General features: G+C 47.4%; 1 protein-coding gene across 13 annotated transcripts in view; it reads left to right on the plus strand.

Moving 5' to 3' along the window:
- Nucleotides 1–21,976, plus strand: part of LOC147716990 (myosin light chain kinase, smooth muscle-like) — an 828,743-nt gene that overhangs the window by 778,636 nt on the left and 28,131 nt on the right. For all 13 annotated transcript variants that reach the window (XM_086923858.1, XM_086923849.1, XM_086923852.1 and 10 more), the window contains 6 exons: nt 6,829–6,925; nt 7,396–7,599; nt 8,532–8,749; nt 10,632–10,755; nt 12,064–12,216; nt 14,400–14,520. In XM_086923858.1, the coding sequence (XP_086779984.1) occupies nt 6,829–6,925; nt 7,396–7,599; nt 8,532–8,749; nt 10,632–10,755; nt 12,064–12,216; nt 14,400–14,520 (917 nt within the window). The remainder of the gene's footprint in view (nt 1–6,828; nt 6,926–7,395; nt 7,600–8,531; nt 8,750–10,631; nt 10,756–12,063; nt 12,217–14,399; nt 14,521–21,976) is intronic.

The following is a 21,976-nucleotide window of genomic DNA, read 5'->3' on the forward strand; positions in this document are numbered from 1 at the left end:
CTGTTTTTCCCCCCGCCGTCCCCGATGCCAAGCGGTCTACCCTAACAAAAGAGCAGACCTTCTCTATTGCAATCACCATTTGTCCTTCAAAGGTGGGTTCATGTTTGAAGCTTGTCCTTTGGTCTGATTCCCTATGTAGCTTCCAGCCAGGAGAAGTTATCTCCTCCAGTGGCAGGCCTCTATTGTTACCTGTCCTGGGAGCCATTGACACATCTCCCAGGTAGGCAGAAAGGTGTCTTGTGGTCAGCCTCAGCAAATGGCCACTGGAAAACCGGGCAGCAGAGTGGCAACTTTCTAAAAGTTGCATTTGGCAACAAGTTACCTTGATTTCAAATTGGGCATCAAGTCCGGAATAATGTAACGAGGAGTCTGATGCCTTGTAGTACCAACTTTGGTAGCCCTATTCAGAAGTTAGCATGGTTGAGTTGTCGGCATGTAACTATTTACTTACCAACGGTATTACCAGCCTCTCTCATAGAGAAAACAACAATTGCAGGTGTTTACTAGCCAACCATGTTAAACACATGTACTACTTCTTTAATATGCTCCACCCTGCTTTAGGACTCGATAGGCCAGCTGTGCTCATTGGGGGTCAGGGGGGACAACTTACACATATTGAAAAGGAGAGTTTGGACTTTGGCATTGATTAAAATGGCAAAGTCGAGTTAGCAGCCTTTAACTGCCCTTGGCAGTCTGCAGTGGTAAACTGGGAGTCACATTTTACCTTATCCCACTCAGGGAGGCACAATAAGTGCTGCAGTCCACAAGGGGACAAGCTAGCTTACATGCCCTGGGTACCCCTAGTACCGTATACAAGGGACTTGGAACTAAATTAGCTTGTACCAGTTGTATATAAAAAAAATTAAACAGACACATTTAAGGGTCCGCGCATTGGCACTGAGGTCTGGTTAGCAGGCCTCTCTGCACTCTCGGAGTCAGAAAACTAGCGGCATCTGTCCAAAACTTTGGGGGCGACCATACAAAGTATTGCATTTTTGACAGTAAAAGTACTTTGCAGATTTACATAGAAACTTTTGCATAAAAAATGTCTGCCTTGGTCGCCAAAATCAAGCCAAAGAGCTGTTCAAGAAAATTGTCCTATCGACTTTGTTGGAACACTGGGTCACTGCTAATTTCTGAAGAAACACTCTGTAGCAACTACTTGCTAAAGATTTTTTAATTATCATCTGAAATATTATTATTATTATTATTAATATACTGCCATGAATATATATTCCATGTTTGTTGAACGCATGAGCACCTAAACTAAAAGTCTATAGGATGTCGGAAAAAGGGTGGCTTTGAGAAGCAAATGTCTCTGGGCGACACCTTTTCTGTGCGCACTAATCTCCCGCTGGTATTGTGTGACACTTTTTTTAACGCAACGTGTGCACTTGATTAAAGAAAGTGAAACGAAATTGCATATTTTGAAATTCTATCTAAAAAGTCGTGCATTTTGTGCGTCGCTTGCATAATTCCATTGTGCTCAAGCCTAATTGTATGGGCACAGTACGGCTAAATCTTGCAGACCAGCCATAAAAGCAAATATCAGAAAACTGAACAGTGACTTTATGAGTTATAAACAAATACATAATTATCAGCAAAACATGAACCAAATGTGTTGTCTATCCAGTTATTGCCATATTTGTCTGATAGTTTTGACACCTTCAGAAAGGACTTCTGCGGCCTAGCTACAGAAAAGCAATTACACATTCCAGGCAGTGACTAATTCTGTACTAGTGACGCAAGCACGCAGCGTGAAACGTGCCACGGAGAACCCGTCTGCTCCTCAGCACCTACACATAGAAAGAGAGAAGTGTGTGTTAGCGCAATATGCGGTCTGCTGGCACTGTTCCCAGTGATGCTTTTATGTTGGCTATGCAGGCCAGAGGAGGTGAAACCTTCAGACTCCATGAATACACTCCCCTTCAAACAGCAGGTCTCTGACTCCATGTCTGCCTGGACCCCTATTTTGAGATCTATATTGAAGGAGTTAACGGAGGCCTATTTAGGTCTTGCCTAAGCAGCGCCCATGCGTGATTCTAGGAAAGGGGCCTTTGGCAATCGGTCTTCACTTTTCAAGCACTCACTCGTGCTTGTGGCGGCATCCACCTTGCGGGAGCGAGCAGCGGCCCACTTTTTGTAATTACCGTGGCCATGCCGATGCTCGCTCCCGCAAGGTGGATGACGTCACAAGCACTAGTGCTTGAAAAGTGAAAGCCGTGGTCTTCCCTCACCTCCAGTGAGATGTAGCCTTGTACCTAATTTGATGACATTTAGATTACTAAATGTTGTAACTTCAGCTTCCACACGCGATCATCATGCAGGATTAATCAATCTCCCCATGGTCCCCCTGTTTACTAAAAACGGGGTGCTAAGGAACATTCACATGCGCTATATGAAGGGACCACCCCGTTAAATCTGTTTCGTGTTCTACCTACTCGCCGTTTTTGTTTCAAATATTCGGCTTCTTTTTGCTCTCCCATGCGCCCCCTTTGAGATCCTCCTCTCCTTCCGCATTCTGCCAGCACCTTCCTACCCAATAGTCGTCGACCACCATCATGTCCACCACCACCATCATGTCCACCACCACCATCATGTCCACCACCACCATCATGTCCACCACCAGCATCCCGTCCACCACCAGCATCCCGTCCAACACCAGCATCCCGTCCAACACCAGCATCCCGTCCAACACCAGCATCACAACCTCCAGCACCACAACCTCCAGCACCAGCATCACAACCTCCAGCACCACAACCTCCAGCACCATCACGTCCACCATCAGCACCACGACCTCCACCACATCCACCAACACCATGTCCACCAGCACCACCCGTGATGGGTAAAGTGTCACTGGAGGACTGGGGTAATAGGAGTGTCAATCCCGACTGTACATGGGACATTTAAGGATGCAGTGGGTGCGAGAAGATGGGAATAGGGGCTAGAAGTATTACACTAGACCCAAGTTTTTTTTTTTTTTTTTGAAGAGGCGCAATGTCACAGGGGCTCCTGTAAAAGCACTCGCAGCATCTCTACCTCACAGTGCCATACCTGCACGAGCCACTCACTCAAAGCAAGTATTGGCATAGCCTATAGGTCTCGCCTTTGGGACCTTATAAGTGTTTAGCCATGCAACACTTGATATTGTTGCACCAAAGATATTGTTCTGGATAACTAAACACTTACAAGGTCCCAAAGGCGAGACCTATTGGCTTTTCCAATGCTTGTTTTAAGTCTGCAGAGGAGTGAGTGGTAGGGAAGGAGTGGTCAAAGAGGAGAAAAAAGTGCTTTGATTCGAAAAGAACACTCTTAACACAGTGGATCTCCATAGCATCGCTGACTGTTATCCTTTCTGTACAGTATTCATAATGGTAAGGGTAGCGGAAGGCTCTTTACTTAGCTCCTTGTAGGTCCTGGAATACTGGGTAAGTAAGCAAAGAAACATGTAAGGAATTGTTTCAGATTACATGCAGTACTGGGCTTCGGCATACACAGCTGGGTATCCTAGTTGAACCTACTGGACATTATTGGGGACTAAGTGCCCGATGTCTGCACAGAACCCACAGTTTGATGTTTACACATGGCTAAGTGATTGGTGTCTGCATGTGTCGCATGGTTGGTACCAGCATAGGATATGATGCTTTGTGTTGGCATAGGACCTAAAGCTTGATGTCTGCATGGGACCTAGTGCTTGGTGTCTAGATGGGACCTGGTGGTTGGTACCAGCATAGGAACTAGTGCTTGGTGTCGGCATGGGACCTAGTGCTTGGTGTCAATATGACCTTGTGTTTGAAGTCGCCATGGAAGCGAGTGATCCGGGTCTTCATGGGACCTGGTTGGTGGTACCAGCATAATAGCTAGTGCTTGGTGTCTGCATGGGACCTGGTTGGTGGTACCAGCATAAGAGCTAGTGATTGGTGTCTGTATGGGACCTGGGGGTTGTTACCAGCATAGGAGCCAGTGCTTGGTGTCTACATGGGACCTGGTGGTTGGTACCAGCATAGGAGCTAGTGCTGGGTGCCTGCATGGGACCTGGTGGTTGGTACCTGCATGGGACCTGGTGGTTGGTACCTGCATGGGACCTGGTGGTTGGTACCTGCATGGGACCTGGTGGTTGGTACCTGCATGGGACCTGGTGGTTGGTACCTGCATGGGACCTGGTGGTTGGTACCTGCATGGGACCTGGTGGTTGGTACCTGCATGGGACCTGGTGGTTGGTACCTGCATGGGACCTGGTGGTTGGTACCTGCATGGGACCTGGTGGTTGGTACCTGCATGGGACCTGGTGGTTGGTACCTGCATGGGACCTGGTGGTTGGTACCTGCATGGGACCTGGTGGTTGGTACCTGCATGGGACCTGGTGGTTGGTACCTGCATGGGACCTGGTGGTTGGTACCTGCATGGGACCTGGTGGTTGGTACCTGCATGGGACCTGGTGGTTGGTACCTGCATGGGACCTGGTGGTTGGTACCTGCATGGGACCTGGTGGTTGGTACCTGCATGGGACCTGGTGGTTGGTACCTGCATGGGACCTGGTGGTTGGTACCTGCATGGGACCTGGTGGTTGGTACCTGCATGGGACCTGGTGGTTGGTACCTGCATGGGACCTGGTGGTTGGTACCTGCATGGGACCTGGTGGTTGGTACCTGCATGGGACCTGGTGGTTGGTACCTGCATGGGACCTGGTGCTTGGTACCTGCATGGGACCTGGTGCTTGGTACCTGCATGGGACCTGGTGCTTGGTGCCTGCATGGGACCTGGTGCTTGGTGCCTGCATGGGACCTGGTGCTTGGTGCCTGCATGGGACCTGGTGCTTGGTGCCTGCATGGGACCTGGTGCTTGGTGCCTGCATGGGGCCCGGTGGGTTGGTGCCTGCATGGGGCCCGGTGGGTTGGTGCCTGCATGGGGCCCGGTGGGTTGGTGCCTGCATGGGGCCCGGTGGGTTGGTGCCTGCATGGGGCCCGGTGGGTTGGTGCCTGCATGGGGCCCGGTGGGTTGGTGCCTGCATGGGGCCCGGTGGGTTGGTGCCTGCATGGGGGCTCGGTGGGTTGGTGCCTGCATGGGAGTTAGTGATTGGTGTGCATATGACCTTGTATTTGAAGTCGGCATGGGAGCCAGTAATCAGTGTCAGCATGGAAAGCAGATGTTGGTCTTGTTCCCTGGAGACTCCTGGACCCTGAGCCTCTACTGCCCATTGACTGTTGTCAATTTAAAGAAGATGAAAGCACAGATCCCCTGCAGGGCTACTTCTGGTGCAGAAAGGATGGGTGCAGCAGCCTCCGGTGCAGCACATCCGGCTGAGCTCGGTCACAGATCACAGAAAGCAGTGAAACACGCAATTAATGCAATTGTCAATGTACACAGGCCGAACCAGAGGCAGTTGTTGCACGATGCGGTACGGAGTCCCGTTTAATGAAGGATCCATGTGGATGAAATGACAGGAGCTTTTGAACAAGCCTTTCATTTGACGTATCCTGGAGCGAAGGCTGCTCATTCCAAAGCAGAAGTCTTACAATTACACGGACTGTTGAGACCGAGGGCTCAGGGCGGTGTGTGATCTGAAAGCTGCTCGGCAATGAGAACCTCACCAGGCAGGGAGTTGGCACCACTACCCCATGAGCAAGTCTAGGTCGAGAAACTAAGCTAGGGGATCGGAGAAGAGAACTGAAGTTGAAGCCAAGACTCGGGATCTCCTATCTGGGTCCCCATGCAGGAGGCTAAGGGTGGGCAGCTAGTATCTTCTTTTACATGTTCTTTTGTGGAGTACTATAGGCCACAGTTTTTAGCCTTCATCACTTGGCTATGGTAAATTTCGATTTTGCTTCTTTTATTTATTCTTTGAGAGGCCTGCGTGTGACAAGTTCACCATGGCTTACTTTCACTCCATATGTTTGCCCTGGACTGACTTTGTTTCTGACTACTGTGCCTCTTTGCACATCGCCAGTAAGGAAATGTTGTTGCAATTTGGATAGTAAACAAATAACGTATCAAGAAAGCATGCCCTACTTTTACACGGGTGAATAAGTAATCCTCAGTACTTCTCTGAAGAGTTCGTGGCTTTACTGATCTATTCAAGTGTTCTCTTAAAGTTGTGTTGGTTTAATTAAAACTGATCTTCTGAGTGAAGGAATTTTTGACTGATTCAATAGCATCTCTTTGGGCATTGTTTTGTCAGATCTGAGTGTTTCTATGACTAGTCATCCGGCTATTCTGATGAATGTGAGTTCTCATGCGAAAAGTCTGAGTCGCTTGATATGCCATGCCTTATCGGAGGTGCTTGCCTTGATGGGCCTGAGGTGCTTGCCTTGATGGGCCTGAGGTGCTTGCCTTGATGGGCCTGAGGTGCTTGCCTTGATGGGCCTGAGGTGCTTGCCTTGATGGGCCTGAGGTGCTTGCCTTGATGGGCCTGAGGTGCTTGCCTTGATGGGCCTGAGGTGCTTGCCTTGATGGGCCTGAGGTGCTTGCCCTGATGGGCCTGAGGTGCTTGCCTTGATTAGCCTGGGGTGCTTGCCTTGATGGGGTGCTTGCCTTGATGGTTGTGATTGGCGTGCCTGGATGGGGTCAGATGGGGCTCGCAGGGCGTGCCTGGATGGGGTCCGTGGCATGCCTGGATGTGTCTGAGGTATTTTCTGGTCTTGTCTGTGGGCATACCCCTGACGTGTCTGTGGGCATATCTAGATGCATCTGTAGGCTTACTTTAAAATGCCTTGACGGGCCGGAAGGTTTGTGTTAATGGGGCTGAGAGATAGTTGGACAAGTCATTGAGCCATTCCGACAAATGTAGCAGCTGTTCTAAAGCAGAGACATTTATTTTTTCTTCTCCAGATGCAAGCAGCGACGAGACCTTTGAGTATCAGCAAGTTGTCATCAACACCACTGAGAAGGTGAAGGACCTTTACGACCAGCTGGAGAGACTAGGAGTGTAAGCCCAGCACTGTATAAGAGCACACATCCTTTGGATTAGTGAATGCAGAGGCCAACCGGCCAATATGAACATTGGTTAGGTTGCAATTGCTATGACTGTGATACAGCTAGTCCCATATTGGGCAAAGACTGATGCGACTCCTCTTAAATTTAATTGACAATAGCATGTTGGTGGTTCCATTTCCCGCATGGCACCTTGCTTCTATCTAGTATTTGTCCTTCCTCTGGACCATTCATTGTCTAGTCTCTCTTACACTCCAACTCTATTTCCTACCATCCTTTCTCGATCCTCGATTTCTCTTGCAGTTCATTGCTTTTCTATGTTTCTCTCACTCATCTATTTCTCAGTCTCTCCTCCTCTTTCCTGCAGTCGACTTGGTCTTTCTCTTTATCTCGCATCTCTTTTAGGACTGTCTTTTAACAGTTATGCATGTCTTCAGCTTTCCTCTGCATGTTCTCGTTTTACAGTGGGAAGTTTGGGCAGGTTTACCGGCTCCAGGAGAAGGCGACGGGCAAGATCCTGGCAGGGAAATTCTACAAGACCAGGTTGGCCAAGGAGAGGGAGAGCGCCCGCAAGGAGGTGGAACTCATGAACAAGCTGCATCACCCCAAGCTGGCCCAGTGCGTGGCCGCCTACCAGGCTCGCACCGAGATGGTGATGGTGCTGGAATAGTGAGTGCTTCATCCTCGGATACCCTCAGAATGTCTGTAACATAGACATTTCAGCCCCTGACTGGGTTGGACTGGCCAACTCTCTACTCTGACTTTTTGCTGATAGGCTTTAGTTTAGGGAACAGAGCAGGGTGGGGTAGCATGGCAAACCAATGCCTCTATGCCTCTATGCCTCTTAGTCACTGCCTCTTGCATTGAGGTGTGGGGTAGATTGTATATTTTTGCAAGGCCTGATTTGGTGTCGAGCTCAGCCCTGCCCTCCGATTCCATTTCTCCTAAACCCCATATCCTGAGACTGTAATCCATATTCTTGGCCTTTACATTCTAAGGCCAAACACGGTTTCTGATTCATCTCGTATTCCTTGGATCCCGTACAACATTACTATTGTCAAAGCATTTAACTCCTCTAATGTTATACATATTAGCGTATTTCAATGCTTTTTCCATCCTGATGCTTTGAGTATCATGGACGCCGTAGTATGCTTCGCTTGCTGTACGTTTCGGAATGTCTTGACTGACCTCAATTTTGCAGATATAGTAAATTCTCTGCACAAAACAGGCACAAAGACCAGACTCTGAACATTTTAAAATTTAGTGTTCGTCACGCAGGTATTTTAAAAAAAAACATAATGGTAGTAATTTTTCATGAGAATACAAAGCAGGCCACGTATCACTACCATATCCTGATTTCAAGGTGGCTGAGTGCGCAGCTACTGATCGCCCTAGATACACTGAGGGATATTTCTGTCCCAATGTACTGGCATATCCTTTGTGACTTCAGAGCTGGTCAGTAATGCCTGCTGTTTCCCATGACCTGTCTTAAGACCCATGTCTGCCACCCAAGCCTCCTTAAAGGTGAGAGTTGAAATGCTGCCTGTCTAGTGTCGCTCATCCTAACTCGCCCACTTGTCTCTTTTCCCATTTGCTGAAAGCATTGCAGGTGGGGAGCTGTTTGAGCGCATTGTTGATGACGCGTTTGAGCACACAGAGCCAACATGTGTGCAGTACATGCGCCAGATCCTGGAAGGTGTGCAGTACATGCATAGCCAGAACATTGTGCATTTGGACCTGAAACCTGAGAACATAGTCTGTGTGAACCGCACTGGCAACAAGATCAAAATCATCGACTTCGGACTGGCGCGCATGCTATGTGAGTTTACTTCCTCTTCTCCTCTCTAATTTAGTCCTTTTATGCACATTTCTTGTAACCCACACCAACCTCTGTTTGCCCTCCTATGTTCATTCCCTTTTGAAAAGGTGCCTGCTGACATTCAATCTCTAATTTACTGCATGCTTGGGTGAAAGCACACACATGTATTAGGGCTGTCTGGAAACCTCACCAATAGGACAAGAACCCTTAAACTGGGAGGCAGGAAAAGAGTTGATAAAAGCCTTACAGGTGAGAGACTCTTACCTGCCCTGAGATTTCGAGGGACAGCTGCCCATTGGGGTGTTTTCACAGTTTACCGGGGGCTCAAGGGCTTGGGTAATCTCAGAGTTCTGTTATCTCTGAGGGAGGCTACAGTTATACTTAATTCAGAAAACAAGTTGGGCGTGCTTCAGTAGACCTGGAAGCCCACACTATTACTACTGTCAATGGTAGTCGTAGTTCAAAGCCGCATATTTAATTTCCATAATAGAAATAAAGCCATGCCCACATGCAGGGAATGCATAAACGAAAAAGAAGGAAAACTGCCCGGCTTTAGACTGTCCTTAGATATGTCTCATCAACGAGGCCTATAGTGTATCTGTAGAGCCTACACATTACAATTAATTTGGATTAGTTATTTTAATGTGTGATTGTTTACTATAAGCGGTAACGTTTCAAATGGTGTGGGAAAGATCTTCATCCTTTTGTGAGGGGTATGGTGTTAATAATGAACCTACTCTTTGACCTGAAAGCCAAACCTATAGATTTACACTCAACCTTGGCTCCCAAAAGCCCCTGCTCCATCTCCATAATCAGCTGATGGCTGCTCGCCGCTCGGCAAGGACTATTTTGGAACCTCATTTCACTCTGTGCAGCTGTTTTCCTGCAAAGGAATACTATCCTGTCCTCTCTCATTTCACTCTCTGGTCTGGTATGTGCAAATGTTTTCACCTTATCGCTGAGGTTTCCCTTCTTTCTGATCTTCTGGGGTGGGTTGCCACATAGTTGCATGCAACAGACATGACTTGTAAATCGCTTTGTAGTGTCCTTAAAGAATTAAATCAACTTAAGATACTTTGGAGAATTAAAGAGGGCATTTGAAGGTTTAGGACGTAATGATAGGGTGGCAAAGTCCACAAACTCAACGTACACAGATACTTCAAAAGTCAAGCTGCCATTGCATTGTGGTCAAAACTGAGCTGTTCTCATTGTTATGATGTCTCTGCGTCACTGCAATTCTTTGGGAACGTGCAAACAGGAAAAGTACTGCTCTTAAATAGGCTGTTCTTGTGTTTGACAATTGCAATAATTCACCCACTTAATGCTTTAATGTTTGATAGTTTTCATTAATCATTCACCTTCTAATGTTTCTCCGTAGCCCTTCTAAAGGCTTTAAACTTTCCCTCTGCAATAAAGAGGCCCTGGGTGTTAGCCAGTACTGATTGGTTGTTTTCCTGGGAGCGTTTGATTGGCTTGCGGGTCTCAGACCCGACCGTGATGCGCTCATTGTAGCCTGTAGTCTAATTCCATGTGTGTAGTGACCTTCACAGCTCTTTGTGATTGGGCGTCCAGGTGGTGCCACATGTCTAAGGATCTGCCCTCGGATGGCCCGAAGATTCCATGTGGGCCCTTGGGTGCAGAAACTTCTCTAGTTTAGGAAGGGCAATGAGCAATGCAAGGATCTGGTACTAGCAAGAGACAGAACCCACAGCTTACTAGAAAGATTAAATAGAAAAAATAAAATTTATTTGGCACCGTACAACCGGTAGCAGCGAGAACCTGCCTTGCAGTGAAGTACCAGTTGTTTGAAGGAGTGTGTAACAATGTGTATGTTTAACTGCTCCTGGTTGCTAAAGTATGGGCTCTTCTCTCCACTACGCAGGCCATGGAACACAGGTGAAGGTGATGCAGGGCACCCCAGAGTTCATAGCCCCGGAAGTGATTGCCTTTGAGCCCATTGGCTTCACAACAGACATGTGGAGCATCGGTGTCATCTGCTACATCTTGTAAGTGACTGTGCGCATGCACCACTCTGATTCTGAAAGGTTAGTTTCAATTCCAGAGTGGGGCTAGAATAAGCATGGAACGTTTTAAAGTGCAAGGTTTGATGTACAAGTCAGAACTCAGTTAGATGTAACCTCTCCTCTCCATTCTGACCGTATTGGTGTAGTTGTGTTGAGAGCTCTTCCCTGGTGAGTCAACAGACTTCGAGGCTTGCCTCCGAGAGCTTGGAGGCAGAGGGTTCAACTTTGTTCTTAGATTCAGTGGGGGTTGTAACACAATCACAATTACACAAGATACCCAATGTATCCTCTTTGGAAACCAGATTTGATCATAAGTAAACATTTGCCATTGGGTTTCCTACTACATGACCACAAGAATATACTTGATGGCCTACCATTGAACAGAAGAGTCTAAAAATCGTTATTTCTCGAAATTCTGGAGTTTGGAGTGATCTGTGACTTGTTACAAAAACGCAAAACTGACTTTCTGTGTTTGTCTTTATGAGAAGTGCTGCAAAACTCACTTCTACTCCTAATTTTCAAACGTAATGTGTACTGCCTATCTATGGATCTTTGCCACACATATACTGCAGCCATATATCAGTCCACAATTTTAGCGCTCTGTATACCCCTGGATTTTGCTCCCTGAGACATGCTGTTCTGGGTTGCCCCTATTGAAGAATCATCTCGACCTATTCTGTATTTTTTCAGATGAGCAGCCCAACAGAAACCGAAAATAACTGTGCAGCATTCATGCTTGCATTCTCTCATGCTGAACTTTAGCATGTCCTTTTCCTCCTAAAACTGTTCCTCCACCCCTGAGACAGTCAGTGTCTCATGAGGGTCACTGTGACTTGGAATAAAGTTTCTTGGTGTAATGAAGTGTGCCACCCTAGCCTTCTCCTCCTTATCAAACATGGCATCTACAAACTGTTCTGCAAGTTTAACCGCCAATGTGTAATGTAATTTATGCTAAGGAAATTGGATGATTTTGCATCCAGTAGGTCATATGGTATGAAGTTTGTTAATACGTTTTGCTAACTTGACCAAAGTGTGAAGGTTGTGTGCAGAGACAGACTGGCCTACATGCAACTGGGATATTTCTGGTGTCTTTGAAAGGCTGATGGTGCTAGACATAGTTGATCATATTTGAGAAGCAACTCTGCCCCTGATTCCATAGCCTTTCACAGGCACTCGTGTACCGGAAAATAAATATTGTTTCATCACCTAACTAAATACTTGATGAGTTACTTTATTGTTTGAGTTTATTCCTGTGTCCATTTTTTCCCACCACCTTCTCGCCCATTTCAGGTTAAGTGGGGACTCTCCATTCCAGGGGAACAACGACATGGAGACTCTGAGCAACGTCACTGCAGCCCAGTGGGAGTTCGATGAGGAGACCTTTGAGGAAATCTCCGACCGAGCTAAGGATTTAATCATCAAACTCCTGAAGAAGAGCATGAGGTAGGGCTCGTACATATACAACAGATGAGCAAAGTACACCTCCTACCTTCTCAGCCCACCAATCAACTATTTGTCTGCCTTCTCCAAGCAGAATTCATTATTTACCTGCTCTTTGTATGCAGTATTTAGTTATGGCTGCCTTCTCAGTAAAGCATTCAGTTATTTATATACCTCATTATACCACAATCAGACATTAGTTTGCCTTCTCCCAGCAGCATCTCTCCAACCATCCGGTATTTACGTATCTTCTCCAAACAGCAATCTGTCTTTTGTCTGCTTCGCTGCCCACCAATCGGCCATTTGCCTGCCACCTCTAAGGAGCAGTGATTCAAGTTAAAGTTCAAGTTCAAAAGTACTTTATTCGGTTAAAAACAAAGAATAACCATGAAAGTAGCATGTAAAATACAGTTTACAATGGGTAGGATGACCATTATTTAAAATCACAGCAAAAAGACATATTAAGACATAAATACATCATAAGAATTAATTCATACGGAGGGTTTTACGACAGTTAAAAACCAATTTAAAAATTTCGGAGAGTGACGCTACCATAAAAACAGTTTCCATTTTTTGAAACTCTAAAAACGCTAGGCGGCATCTATATACATTTAAATCTTTAAGAATTGGGATGATAAGTTTTCTGCGATAATAAATATAAAATTTACAAAAAAATAAAATGTGAATGTCGGATTGCAGGGACACATCATCACATGGACAGGGACACAAGTCTTTCAGCCAACAATTCATCTCAGGGAAAGATAGTAACCTAAAAACAATGTTGAGTCTAAACCGGGTTAAAAGGAAACGTTCATGGTTGGACATGTATAGAGATAAATATGGCTGCAGTTTCTCTCCAGTTATGATCGCCTGGTGGGCAAAGACAGTCTTTTTTTTCACCTCCTCTAACCGTCTTTTTTCCATGAGGTGGTCGATACACAAGTTTTTTTTAGTCCACTTCTTGAAATGTGTACCATAGATAATGGGTCCTCAAAATATTGAACACAGCTCAGTTCTTCATTTATCTGCCTTCTCTGCCTAAAAACCCATCACTTGTCTGCCCTCTCTGCCCAACCATCTGTAATCTACTGCCTGCTTGAACGGAACAATCCGGTGTTTATGTGTGTGTTCTTCACCAACTCTGTCATAAGTGGGACCATACCTGGCCTTTATGCAGTGAAGAGGAAATAATTCTTTATCTACACTCCAATGGCAATCTTTACCAGAGTACGCATTTCTGTCACAAATCTATTCTTATGTTTCGGCATTTATGTAAGGATTGTGTCCTCGTTAGCTATAGGAACGTTTATCTCATGATGTTTGTGATGTGTTACAGTGCTTGAGTTTCCCATTGTCCACCCTGTTAACTTTATCTCCGGGCATTTGAAATCAAAGACTACACCCTACCTGCTTGAGCACAGTGGCACTTGGGATTGACATACTTTGAGCAGTACTGACCTACCCTGGTCAACATTAATAAATGCTCTATAAATGCCAAGATTCTTGTCACCCAAGGAAGACCAAACTACTCCAAACATTTAGGCTTGGTTTCTCTTCTTGAATGCAATAAGATCTCTAGTGAGAAATCTGTATCTCTTAAAGTATTGCCCAGTGCATGCTTTTAGTAGATTCAGATGTTTACAGCATGTTTTGTAAAAGTGACTACTACATTTGGGTTTCCTCAATGTACACTATACAATGCTTTCAAGAACACCTACAATTCAACAAAATGCCCCCTTACTCATTAAATTCTTTAATTCGTGGCCACGTTTTCTCTCGGGCTATGAAGGGGAGGAATCACCAATGATTTAATCTATGATATTAGTATTCATAGAGCTGTATTGGATGCAATATTTGAAAGAAAGTGGGAACCATGGACCGTGTGAAGAATTCTATGCTATTTTTGAAAACTCTAATAAAAAGATAAAGTATCACAAATAGTTGACAAAGCTGAGCCATCAAAGATTGACCACCGAAAAGGATATGATCGAAGGCCCTGGAAATATTGGAAATTCATACAAGATTACAGACATGATGGATGGGAAATGGCTACTTTTTCCCCAGGATGTCAGCTAATTTGTAGCCTTATCCCAACATAGGGTTCTGTGCATTGTGGTACAAATGGTCCCTGTGATTTCAGAAATATAAATCATTGATAAACTATGATTTGTCATTTTTTCCGGCAGGTCTCGCCTGACCGCTGATCAGGCTCTGCATCACCCCTGGCTGCAGGAGACTGAACAGGGAAACAAGAAAACTCTATCCAAGGAGAAGATCAAGAAGTTCTTAGCTCGGCAGAAGTGGCAGGTGAGTTGGGGTCCTCAGTATTTGGAGTTCAGGGTGCAATAATGTAGTTTGTTACTGGTGACCCAGTGGCACAGTGCTGTTGCGCTTCAATTGAGAAGGACCAATGCTCCGTTTTAGCACTTGGCTCTCGCAAGATAGCGGAGTTGAGTGGCAAAGGCTCACTCCAGGAGCGGAGAGGTGTCTGAGTGCAGAGAGCTACAGTATTTAAAAGCCAATAAATGGAATTTCCTGTCCATACTTTACAGTAAGAAAAGAAAAAGGTCTTTAATAGAAGGTAAGTAAATAATACAATTAACTTGGAATCTACAATAACCAGAAATCCATAGCACCCTCTGGGCACAATTAGCCATTTAATGCTTTGATTTACAATTGCATCTAATGCGGCTTGAAAGAGAATTAAACAACTTCTATTTTGGAATTGACCTCATGGTGATCTATCTATTTGTGTTATGTTCACCTGTTTGATGTTTATTTGAATGTTTTAACTACTCCGACCACCTATAAACGTACCGTACTACTGACCTAGACCGGGTAGTTTTTACTTGGGCGTAACCCTGTAAAAACTCAACACCCTCCCCCCCACAGCAAGTCGTTGTAATGACTTGCGCTGTAATAGTATGTGATGTACCAGTGCGGTTGTTGTAATGACAGTGTTGTAATGGCATGCGTTGTAAACTGCCTACTCCTGTTACAACTGATCCACGGACCGTGCATTGAGAACGCCTCAGTGCACAAAGAAACCCATGGGCATTTCATAATAGGTACTGGCTGTCCCTTAATTTGGTACAGAAAGCAAATGTGGGATTTGAGGTGTCCAGGTATTTGGCTGAAAACATGGTGACGTAAATCCGATAGAGCCTTCTGGCTGCAGATTCCTTATCTTTGAATTTCTCAGGCGTCAGACTATATCTTGAAACTTTTTGCATGAGCAGTACCCCTGCGCGCCATCGGATGGCTCCTTTTGGCTTTGCGTGATGTCGTTGTTGTGATGTCACAGTCACCTATGTAGGTGCCACCAGGCACGAGGCATCAGTTGCTTTTCATTTTCTCCACATCAGAAGCACAGAGCCACGAAGTGAACTGACTAGCGGGTAAGTTTCCGGATCGAGTCTGATGCCTGGGAAAATCAAAGGTAGGGAATCTGCCGCTAGATATTGTCTCTACCAGATAATGTGTTACTGAAGGTAAGTAACTTGTTCGATAGCACCCTGAGATAGCACCCAAGCTAGGCAACTGTGGGGAGGTGGTTGTAGATAGTGTCCAGTGCTATAGATAGTGAACCAACCCACAAAGCACAGTGTACTTTGCCATCAAATGGCTGCTGTTCCACTGTCAGGGTGATGGGAGACCAAGGAATTATACCTTTTGTGGATTATAGCTAGGTGGCAAAACAGAGCCTTGTGATGTTCACTCAGCAGAGTATGAACTTTTTTAGAGTGCGAACTTGACCTGAAGCTGAAGGTACTGGCGTGCTTTATGAGTCAGTTACATTACACAATGTCACTTTTGCTCTTTATATGCCTGGGGAGAGGATGTAGCATTAAGGCCAGAGCTGCAGACATTGAAACTGGGAAACCAGGTTCGAAATTCTGCATGAGCTCAACGTCTGTGATTCTGGGCAAATCACTTAATCCATGATGACTGAAGAATGATGAATGTGCAGTTGTGTAATGGAACTGACACTACTATACCTTTGGGTGGCGTTCACGCTATATAAAACCGTACTCTCCTACACTACTCCATTCTATGCCAACCTACTTTGCTCTACGGCACTTTACTCCACAAACTCTACTCTGCTCTACAACACTCTACTCCACTCTGAGCCACACCCTCTACGCCACTTCACACTGTTCTACACCACTCCTTGACATTCTGTGCCACTCTACCCCACTCCACAACACTCCATGCCACTTTTACGCCACATCACTTAACTCCACACCACTCTCCTTTACCCCACTAACTTTTAGCCATGCTGGTATACAGCATGACTAAAACGTATTGGCAAAGCCAATAGCCCTTCCATAGATGGTGATATTGGCGTTGCCAATGCTTGTTTTCCTTTACTATCAGCCATGCTCCACTGTAGTGTTACTACTGTAAAAATTGGCTAAATAAAACACTGACCAAGCCAATCGCTCTTGCATTGGCCAGACGTATTGGCTTGCCAATGCTTTTTAACAAAGGCCTTTTCCTCTGATCTAACTTCTTCTCTCTCAGGCTGCCCCATCGCTTAGTGTTCCCAGCACACCATACAACGCATTCCTTCCGCACTCTCACATCCCCCCCCCCCCCATCCATAATCATCAGTGCAGACAAACCCCAAACTTCTCCTTTATAGTACAAATTGGAGCCTCTGGAGGGGCCCTGCCTGCCTTTTCACCTCATCCCCTCCCCTTTATTATCCACCCTGTCAGCCCCGCCCACTGCCCGGCACACTGCTTAAAATCGGCTTCTTACCCTACAACAAGTGGGAGCCCTTGGGAGGAGACCTTCGTGGGACGTATTTGTTTGCCAGAATTCCGCCACAACTTGCCGCACCCGCTTCGCGGGTGCCGCTGCGAGGACAGGGTTGGTGCCTGGAGCCACTGCCGTGGGACCTGCTGAGCGTGTGGGCGGAGAGGCTTGTCATCCAGCACAGGTGTGTAGCGCCGCAGGGACTCGCTCTCCCAGGAGTCCCTGCCTGACCTTTGACAGCTGGTCTGCGCGCACCCTGTCAGCCCCGCCCACTGCCCGGCACACTGCTTAAAATCGGCTTCTTACCCTACAACAAGTGGGAGCCCTTGGGAGGAGACCTTCGTGGGACGTATTTGTTTGCCAGAATTCCGCCACAACTTGCCGCACCCGCTTCGCGGGTGCCGCTGCGAGGACAGGGTTGGTGCCTGGAGCCACTGCCGTGGGACCTGCTCAGCGTGTGGGCGGAGAGGCTTGTCATCCAGCACAGGTGTGTAGCGCCGCAGGGACTCGCTCTCCCAGGAGTCCCTGCCTGACCTTTGACAGCTGGTCTGCGCGCACCCTGTCAGCCCCGCCCACTGCCCGCCTTTAGACGATACCATAAGTGCGACAGCTACTAGCTGCGCGGAAGCGCGCGGAGCTAAGCCCGGGCAAAGGGCGGGCCCTCTGTGGCCCTCAGAGGCCAGAGGAGGTCGGGACGGGCCACCCCGCTTGTCCTTCAAGGAGGAGGTAAAGCCTCTGATTGACTATCCCACTGACTATTACATCTGGCTAGAAACAGTTATCTAGACCCCTAAGGGAGTAGTTACATAATATATCCCCTTGGTTGCACCTATGCCTTAAGATATAAGACGGGCACGCTATTGACAATTATTTATTTTTTATTTATTTATTTTTACAGCTTAGCTTAAATTTACCCCTACTAGCATGGAACCCCCTTCCAAAACAACTAATACAGCGCCTAATCCCCCCTGGCTAGACAAATTAAATAGTATGTGCAATATCAGGTACACCTTTGTTACATCACCCCATCCGGTAACAAACACTAGCCCGCTAGCCCGCAGTGTTAGTATACAGGGGCCTCCACCTACACCCATAAAAGCAAATGCCCAAAGTATAACTCCCGTTAAGGTCACATCTGTTAAAAGGAAACATGACTGGGTAGGAGAAAGTGGGCCCAAACAAAAACATCAAAATTGCTAAATGTGTCCCCAGGTATAAACCCGCCTGTTATCACTGCTCCGTTAACTCCAGAGGTGGGCAATAAACTAGATGATTCAGCATCCTCGTCCCAATTGGCTTTACTGGCCATGATCGAACGACTGCTTAAAACTATTATCCATCCCCTGATCGAAAAAATTAACACCCTGGAGGATAGACTGACGGGGATTGAGGAAATTGTTAAACTCAATCTAGCACAATCTTCCCACACTGTAACATCTAAGTGTTCGCCTCAGGCTGGTCTTCTCAATTCGCCCAAACAAACTAAGCAAAGCACAGTTCCTCCAACACAAGTAACATTCCCTACTACTGTGTTCCCACTTGTCCCTAAGGCACCACCCATACCTGCCATAGATCGCAATGTCGAGCCCAGATTAAAATGTATTAAGACTCCTCGTATTAATATTTCCCCAGAGGCCGCTCCATTTGTGTCCATCCTCTCCGGGGTTCCTCCACTGAAACATGGAAAACCTGAGAGAACCACCGACCTGCTAAACAAAGTTAAGTTTTGGCTATCGAAAAATAGACCCTTACCCCATAACCTTGATGGCAGGATAGTCGGCGTGGGGAGAGTGGGTTGGTTGGGTCCCCTTCGAAAAGATATCTGTGGCGACCTGGTTCTAATTAGATTTAGGAGCAGACAAGTTGTTCCCTATCTCCAGTCATGGCAGCCCCAAGAAGGTGATGGTCCTATAACAACTTGGGACCTACACAAGTCAAGTCAAGTCAAAGAATTTATATAGCGCACTACATACCCAGAGGGTCTCAAGGCGCTTAGGAAGGGGAGGAGGATTACTTGTCAAATATCCACGTTTTAAGTTGCTTTCTGAATGCTAGGTGGTTCTGGGTAAGGCGAAGGTAAGTGGGGAGTGAGTTCCATGTTTTAGCAGCCAGGTATGAGAAGGATCTGCCTCCCATGGTGGTCTTGTTGATGCGAGGTACGGTGGCGAGGGCTTGGCTGGAAGAACGTAGTTGGCGGGAGGGGGTGTAGAAGGACAGTCGTGAGTTGAGGCATTCTGGTCCGATGTCGTAGAGTGCCTTGTGTGCGTGGGTCAGAAGTCGGAAAGTGATTCTCTTGTTGACGGGTAGCCAGTGGAGGTCTTTCAGGTGACCAGAGATGTGTTCGTTGCGCGGGATGTCTAATATGATCCTGGCTGAGGCGTTTTGGATTCGTTGGAGTTTCTTCTGGAGTTTAGCGGTAGTACCTGCGTATAGGGTGTTTCCGTAGTCCAGTCGGCTCGTGACCAAAGCATGGGTGACCGTTTTCCTGGTTTCGGTGGGGATCCAGCGAAATGTTTTTTTGAGCATGCGAAGAATGTTGAAGCAGGATGAGGATACGGCGCTGACTTGTCTGTTCATCGAAAGTGAGGAATCAAGGATGACGCCTAGGTTCCGTGCGTGGTATGTCGGGATGGGTGCTATTCCAAGGGCTTCCGGCCACCAAGAGTCGTCCCAAGCAGAGGGGGATGTACCTAGGATGAGGACTTCTGTTTTATCTGAGTTCAGTTTCAGACGGCTGTGTTTCATCCATTCAGCAACTTTTTTCATTCCTTCGTGTAGGTTAGTTTTGGCGGTGCTGGGGTCCTTGGTGAGAGAAAGGATTAGTTGAGTGTCATCCGCGTAAGAGATTATGTTGAGGTTGTGTTGGCGGGCGATGGTCGCGAGGGGGCTCATGTATATGTTGAAGAGGGTGGGGCTGAGTGAAGATCCTTGTGGTACGCCACAGATGACTTCAGAGGCCTCGGACTTGAATGGTGGAAGGCGGACTCTCTGGGTTCTTCCGGTGAGGAACGAGGTGATCCATTCAAGTGCTTTTCCTTGTATTCCGATGTTACTGAGGCGTTGTAAAAGGGTGCTGTGGCAGACTGTGTCGAATGCTGCAGAGAGGTCGAGGAGGATGAGGGCGACTGTGTCTCCATTGTCCATTAGAGTTCGAATGTCGTCAGTTGCTGCGATGAGGGCGGTCTCAGTGCTGTGTTTTGCTCGGAAGCCAGATTGTGAGGAGTCGAGGGATTTGTTGGCTTTGAGGAAAGCGGCGAGCTGGTTGTTGACAGCTTTCTCGATTACTTTGGCCGGGAATGGAAGGAGCGAAATGGGGCGGTAATTTTTGAGTTCGGTGGGGTCCGCTGTGGGTTTTTTCAGAAGGGCGGTGAGTTCAGCGTGTTTCCAGTCTTCCGGGAAGGTGGCGGAATTGAAGGAGCAGTTGATGACGTCCCGGAGGTGCGGTGCTATGACGGAGTCTGCTTTGTTGAAGATGTGGTGAGGACATGGGTCTGTGGGGGATCCTGAGTGGATGGAGTTCATCAGGCGGATGGTGTCCTCAGTGGAGATTGGCTTCCAGTCGTTAAGGGTGTTCGCGGGGGGGGGAGTGTTCAGCACATGGTTGGGATGGTTGGTTTCCGGTTTGGTTGTCGAAGCTGTTGTGGATGTCAGCAATCTTGTTGTGGAAGAATGAGGCTAGGGAGTCGCAGAGGGCTTGAGAGGGGGTGATGTCGTTGGAGTTGGCCGAGGGATTGGAAAATTCCTTGACGATGTTGAAAAGTTCCTTGCTGTTGTGGGCGTTGTTGTCAAGTCGATCCTTGAATGCTGTTTTCTTGGCCTTTCTGATTAGTTGGTGGTGAGTGCGGGTGGCGTTTTTGAAGGCGTCCTTGGTGCTGGTGGTTGGGTCTTTTTTCCAGGCCTTTTCAAGGGAGCGGCAGAGTTTCTTGGACTTCTTAAGATCATCGTTGAACCATGAGGCCTTGTTGCCGGGTTTGCTTTGACGTTTTTTTAGTGGTGCTAAGGTGTCGGCGGTGTTGGATAACCATAGGGTGAAGTTGGCGGCAGCTAGGTTTGGGTCCGAGGAGTGGGTTGGGGTGTTTAGAAGGAGCGATGAGGAGATCTGGTCGATGGTGATTTTGTTCCAGTTTCTTTGCAGAGTTGGTTGGGGGTGGTTGTTGGGTTTTGGCTTGTTGTAGGTGAAGTGGACGCAGCTGTGGTCGGTCCAAAGGAGAGCCGAGGTGTGGCTGAAGGAGACGTGGTTGCTGGAGGTGAAGATAGGGTCGAGAGTATGACCTGCTATGTGGGTGGGGGAAGTGACCAGTTGTTTAAGTCCGAGGTTGTCCAAGAGGGTGGTGGTGTTGCGGTCGTTGTCCTTTTCAAGGTGAAAGTTGAGGTCTCCCAGAAGGATGTAATCTTTGGAGGGGAGTGCGTGTGGAGTGATGAAGTCCGTGATGTCTTCACTGAATTTAGCGCGGGGTCCTGGTGGTCTGTAGAGGAGAGTGCCTCTGAGTGTGGTCTTGGGGTCGATGTGGATTTGGAAGTGAAGGTGTTCGGAGTTGGCGAGGTTGGCGTCAGAGCTGGTTGAGATGCGGATTGATTTCTTATGGACGATAGCGATTCCTCCTCCTGTGTGGCCGGTACGGTCTTTGCGAGTGATCTTATAATCTTCAGGGATGGCAATGGTGATGTCAGGGGCGGAGGAGGCGTTCATCCAAGTTTCTGTTAGGAAGGCGACGTCTGGAGAGATGGTGTCTAGTAGATTCCATAGGTCAATGGCGTGTCTGTGGACCGAGCGGGTGTTGAGAAGGATGCATTGTAGGTGGTTGGGGTCGGGAATCTGTGGTGTGGTCGTAGCGGAGATGTTGTCGGTGCCGCTGAATTTGCAGGAGTAGCAGGAGAAAGGTCCATGGGTGTGTCCAGGAGCTGCTTGGGCGCAGTTGGGGGCGCGACCGGGGTTGAGGGCTAGGAGGGTGGCGGCATTGTAGGTGATGCGGGAGGGCTGGGCAGCGCGAGGGGCAGGGGG

This window comes from Lissotriton vulgaris, chromosome 5, assembly GCF_964263255.1.
Source record: "Lissotriton vulgaris chromosome 5, aLisVul1.2, whole genome shotgun sequence".
NCBI lineage: Eukaryota > Metazoa > Chordata > Amphibia > Caudata > Salamandridae > Lissotriton > Lissotriton vulgaris.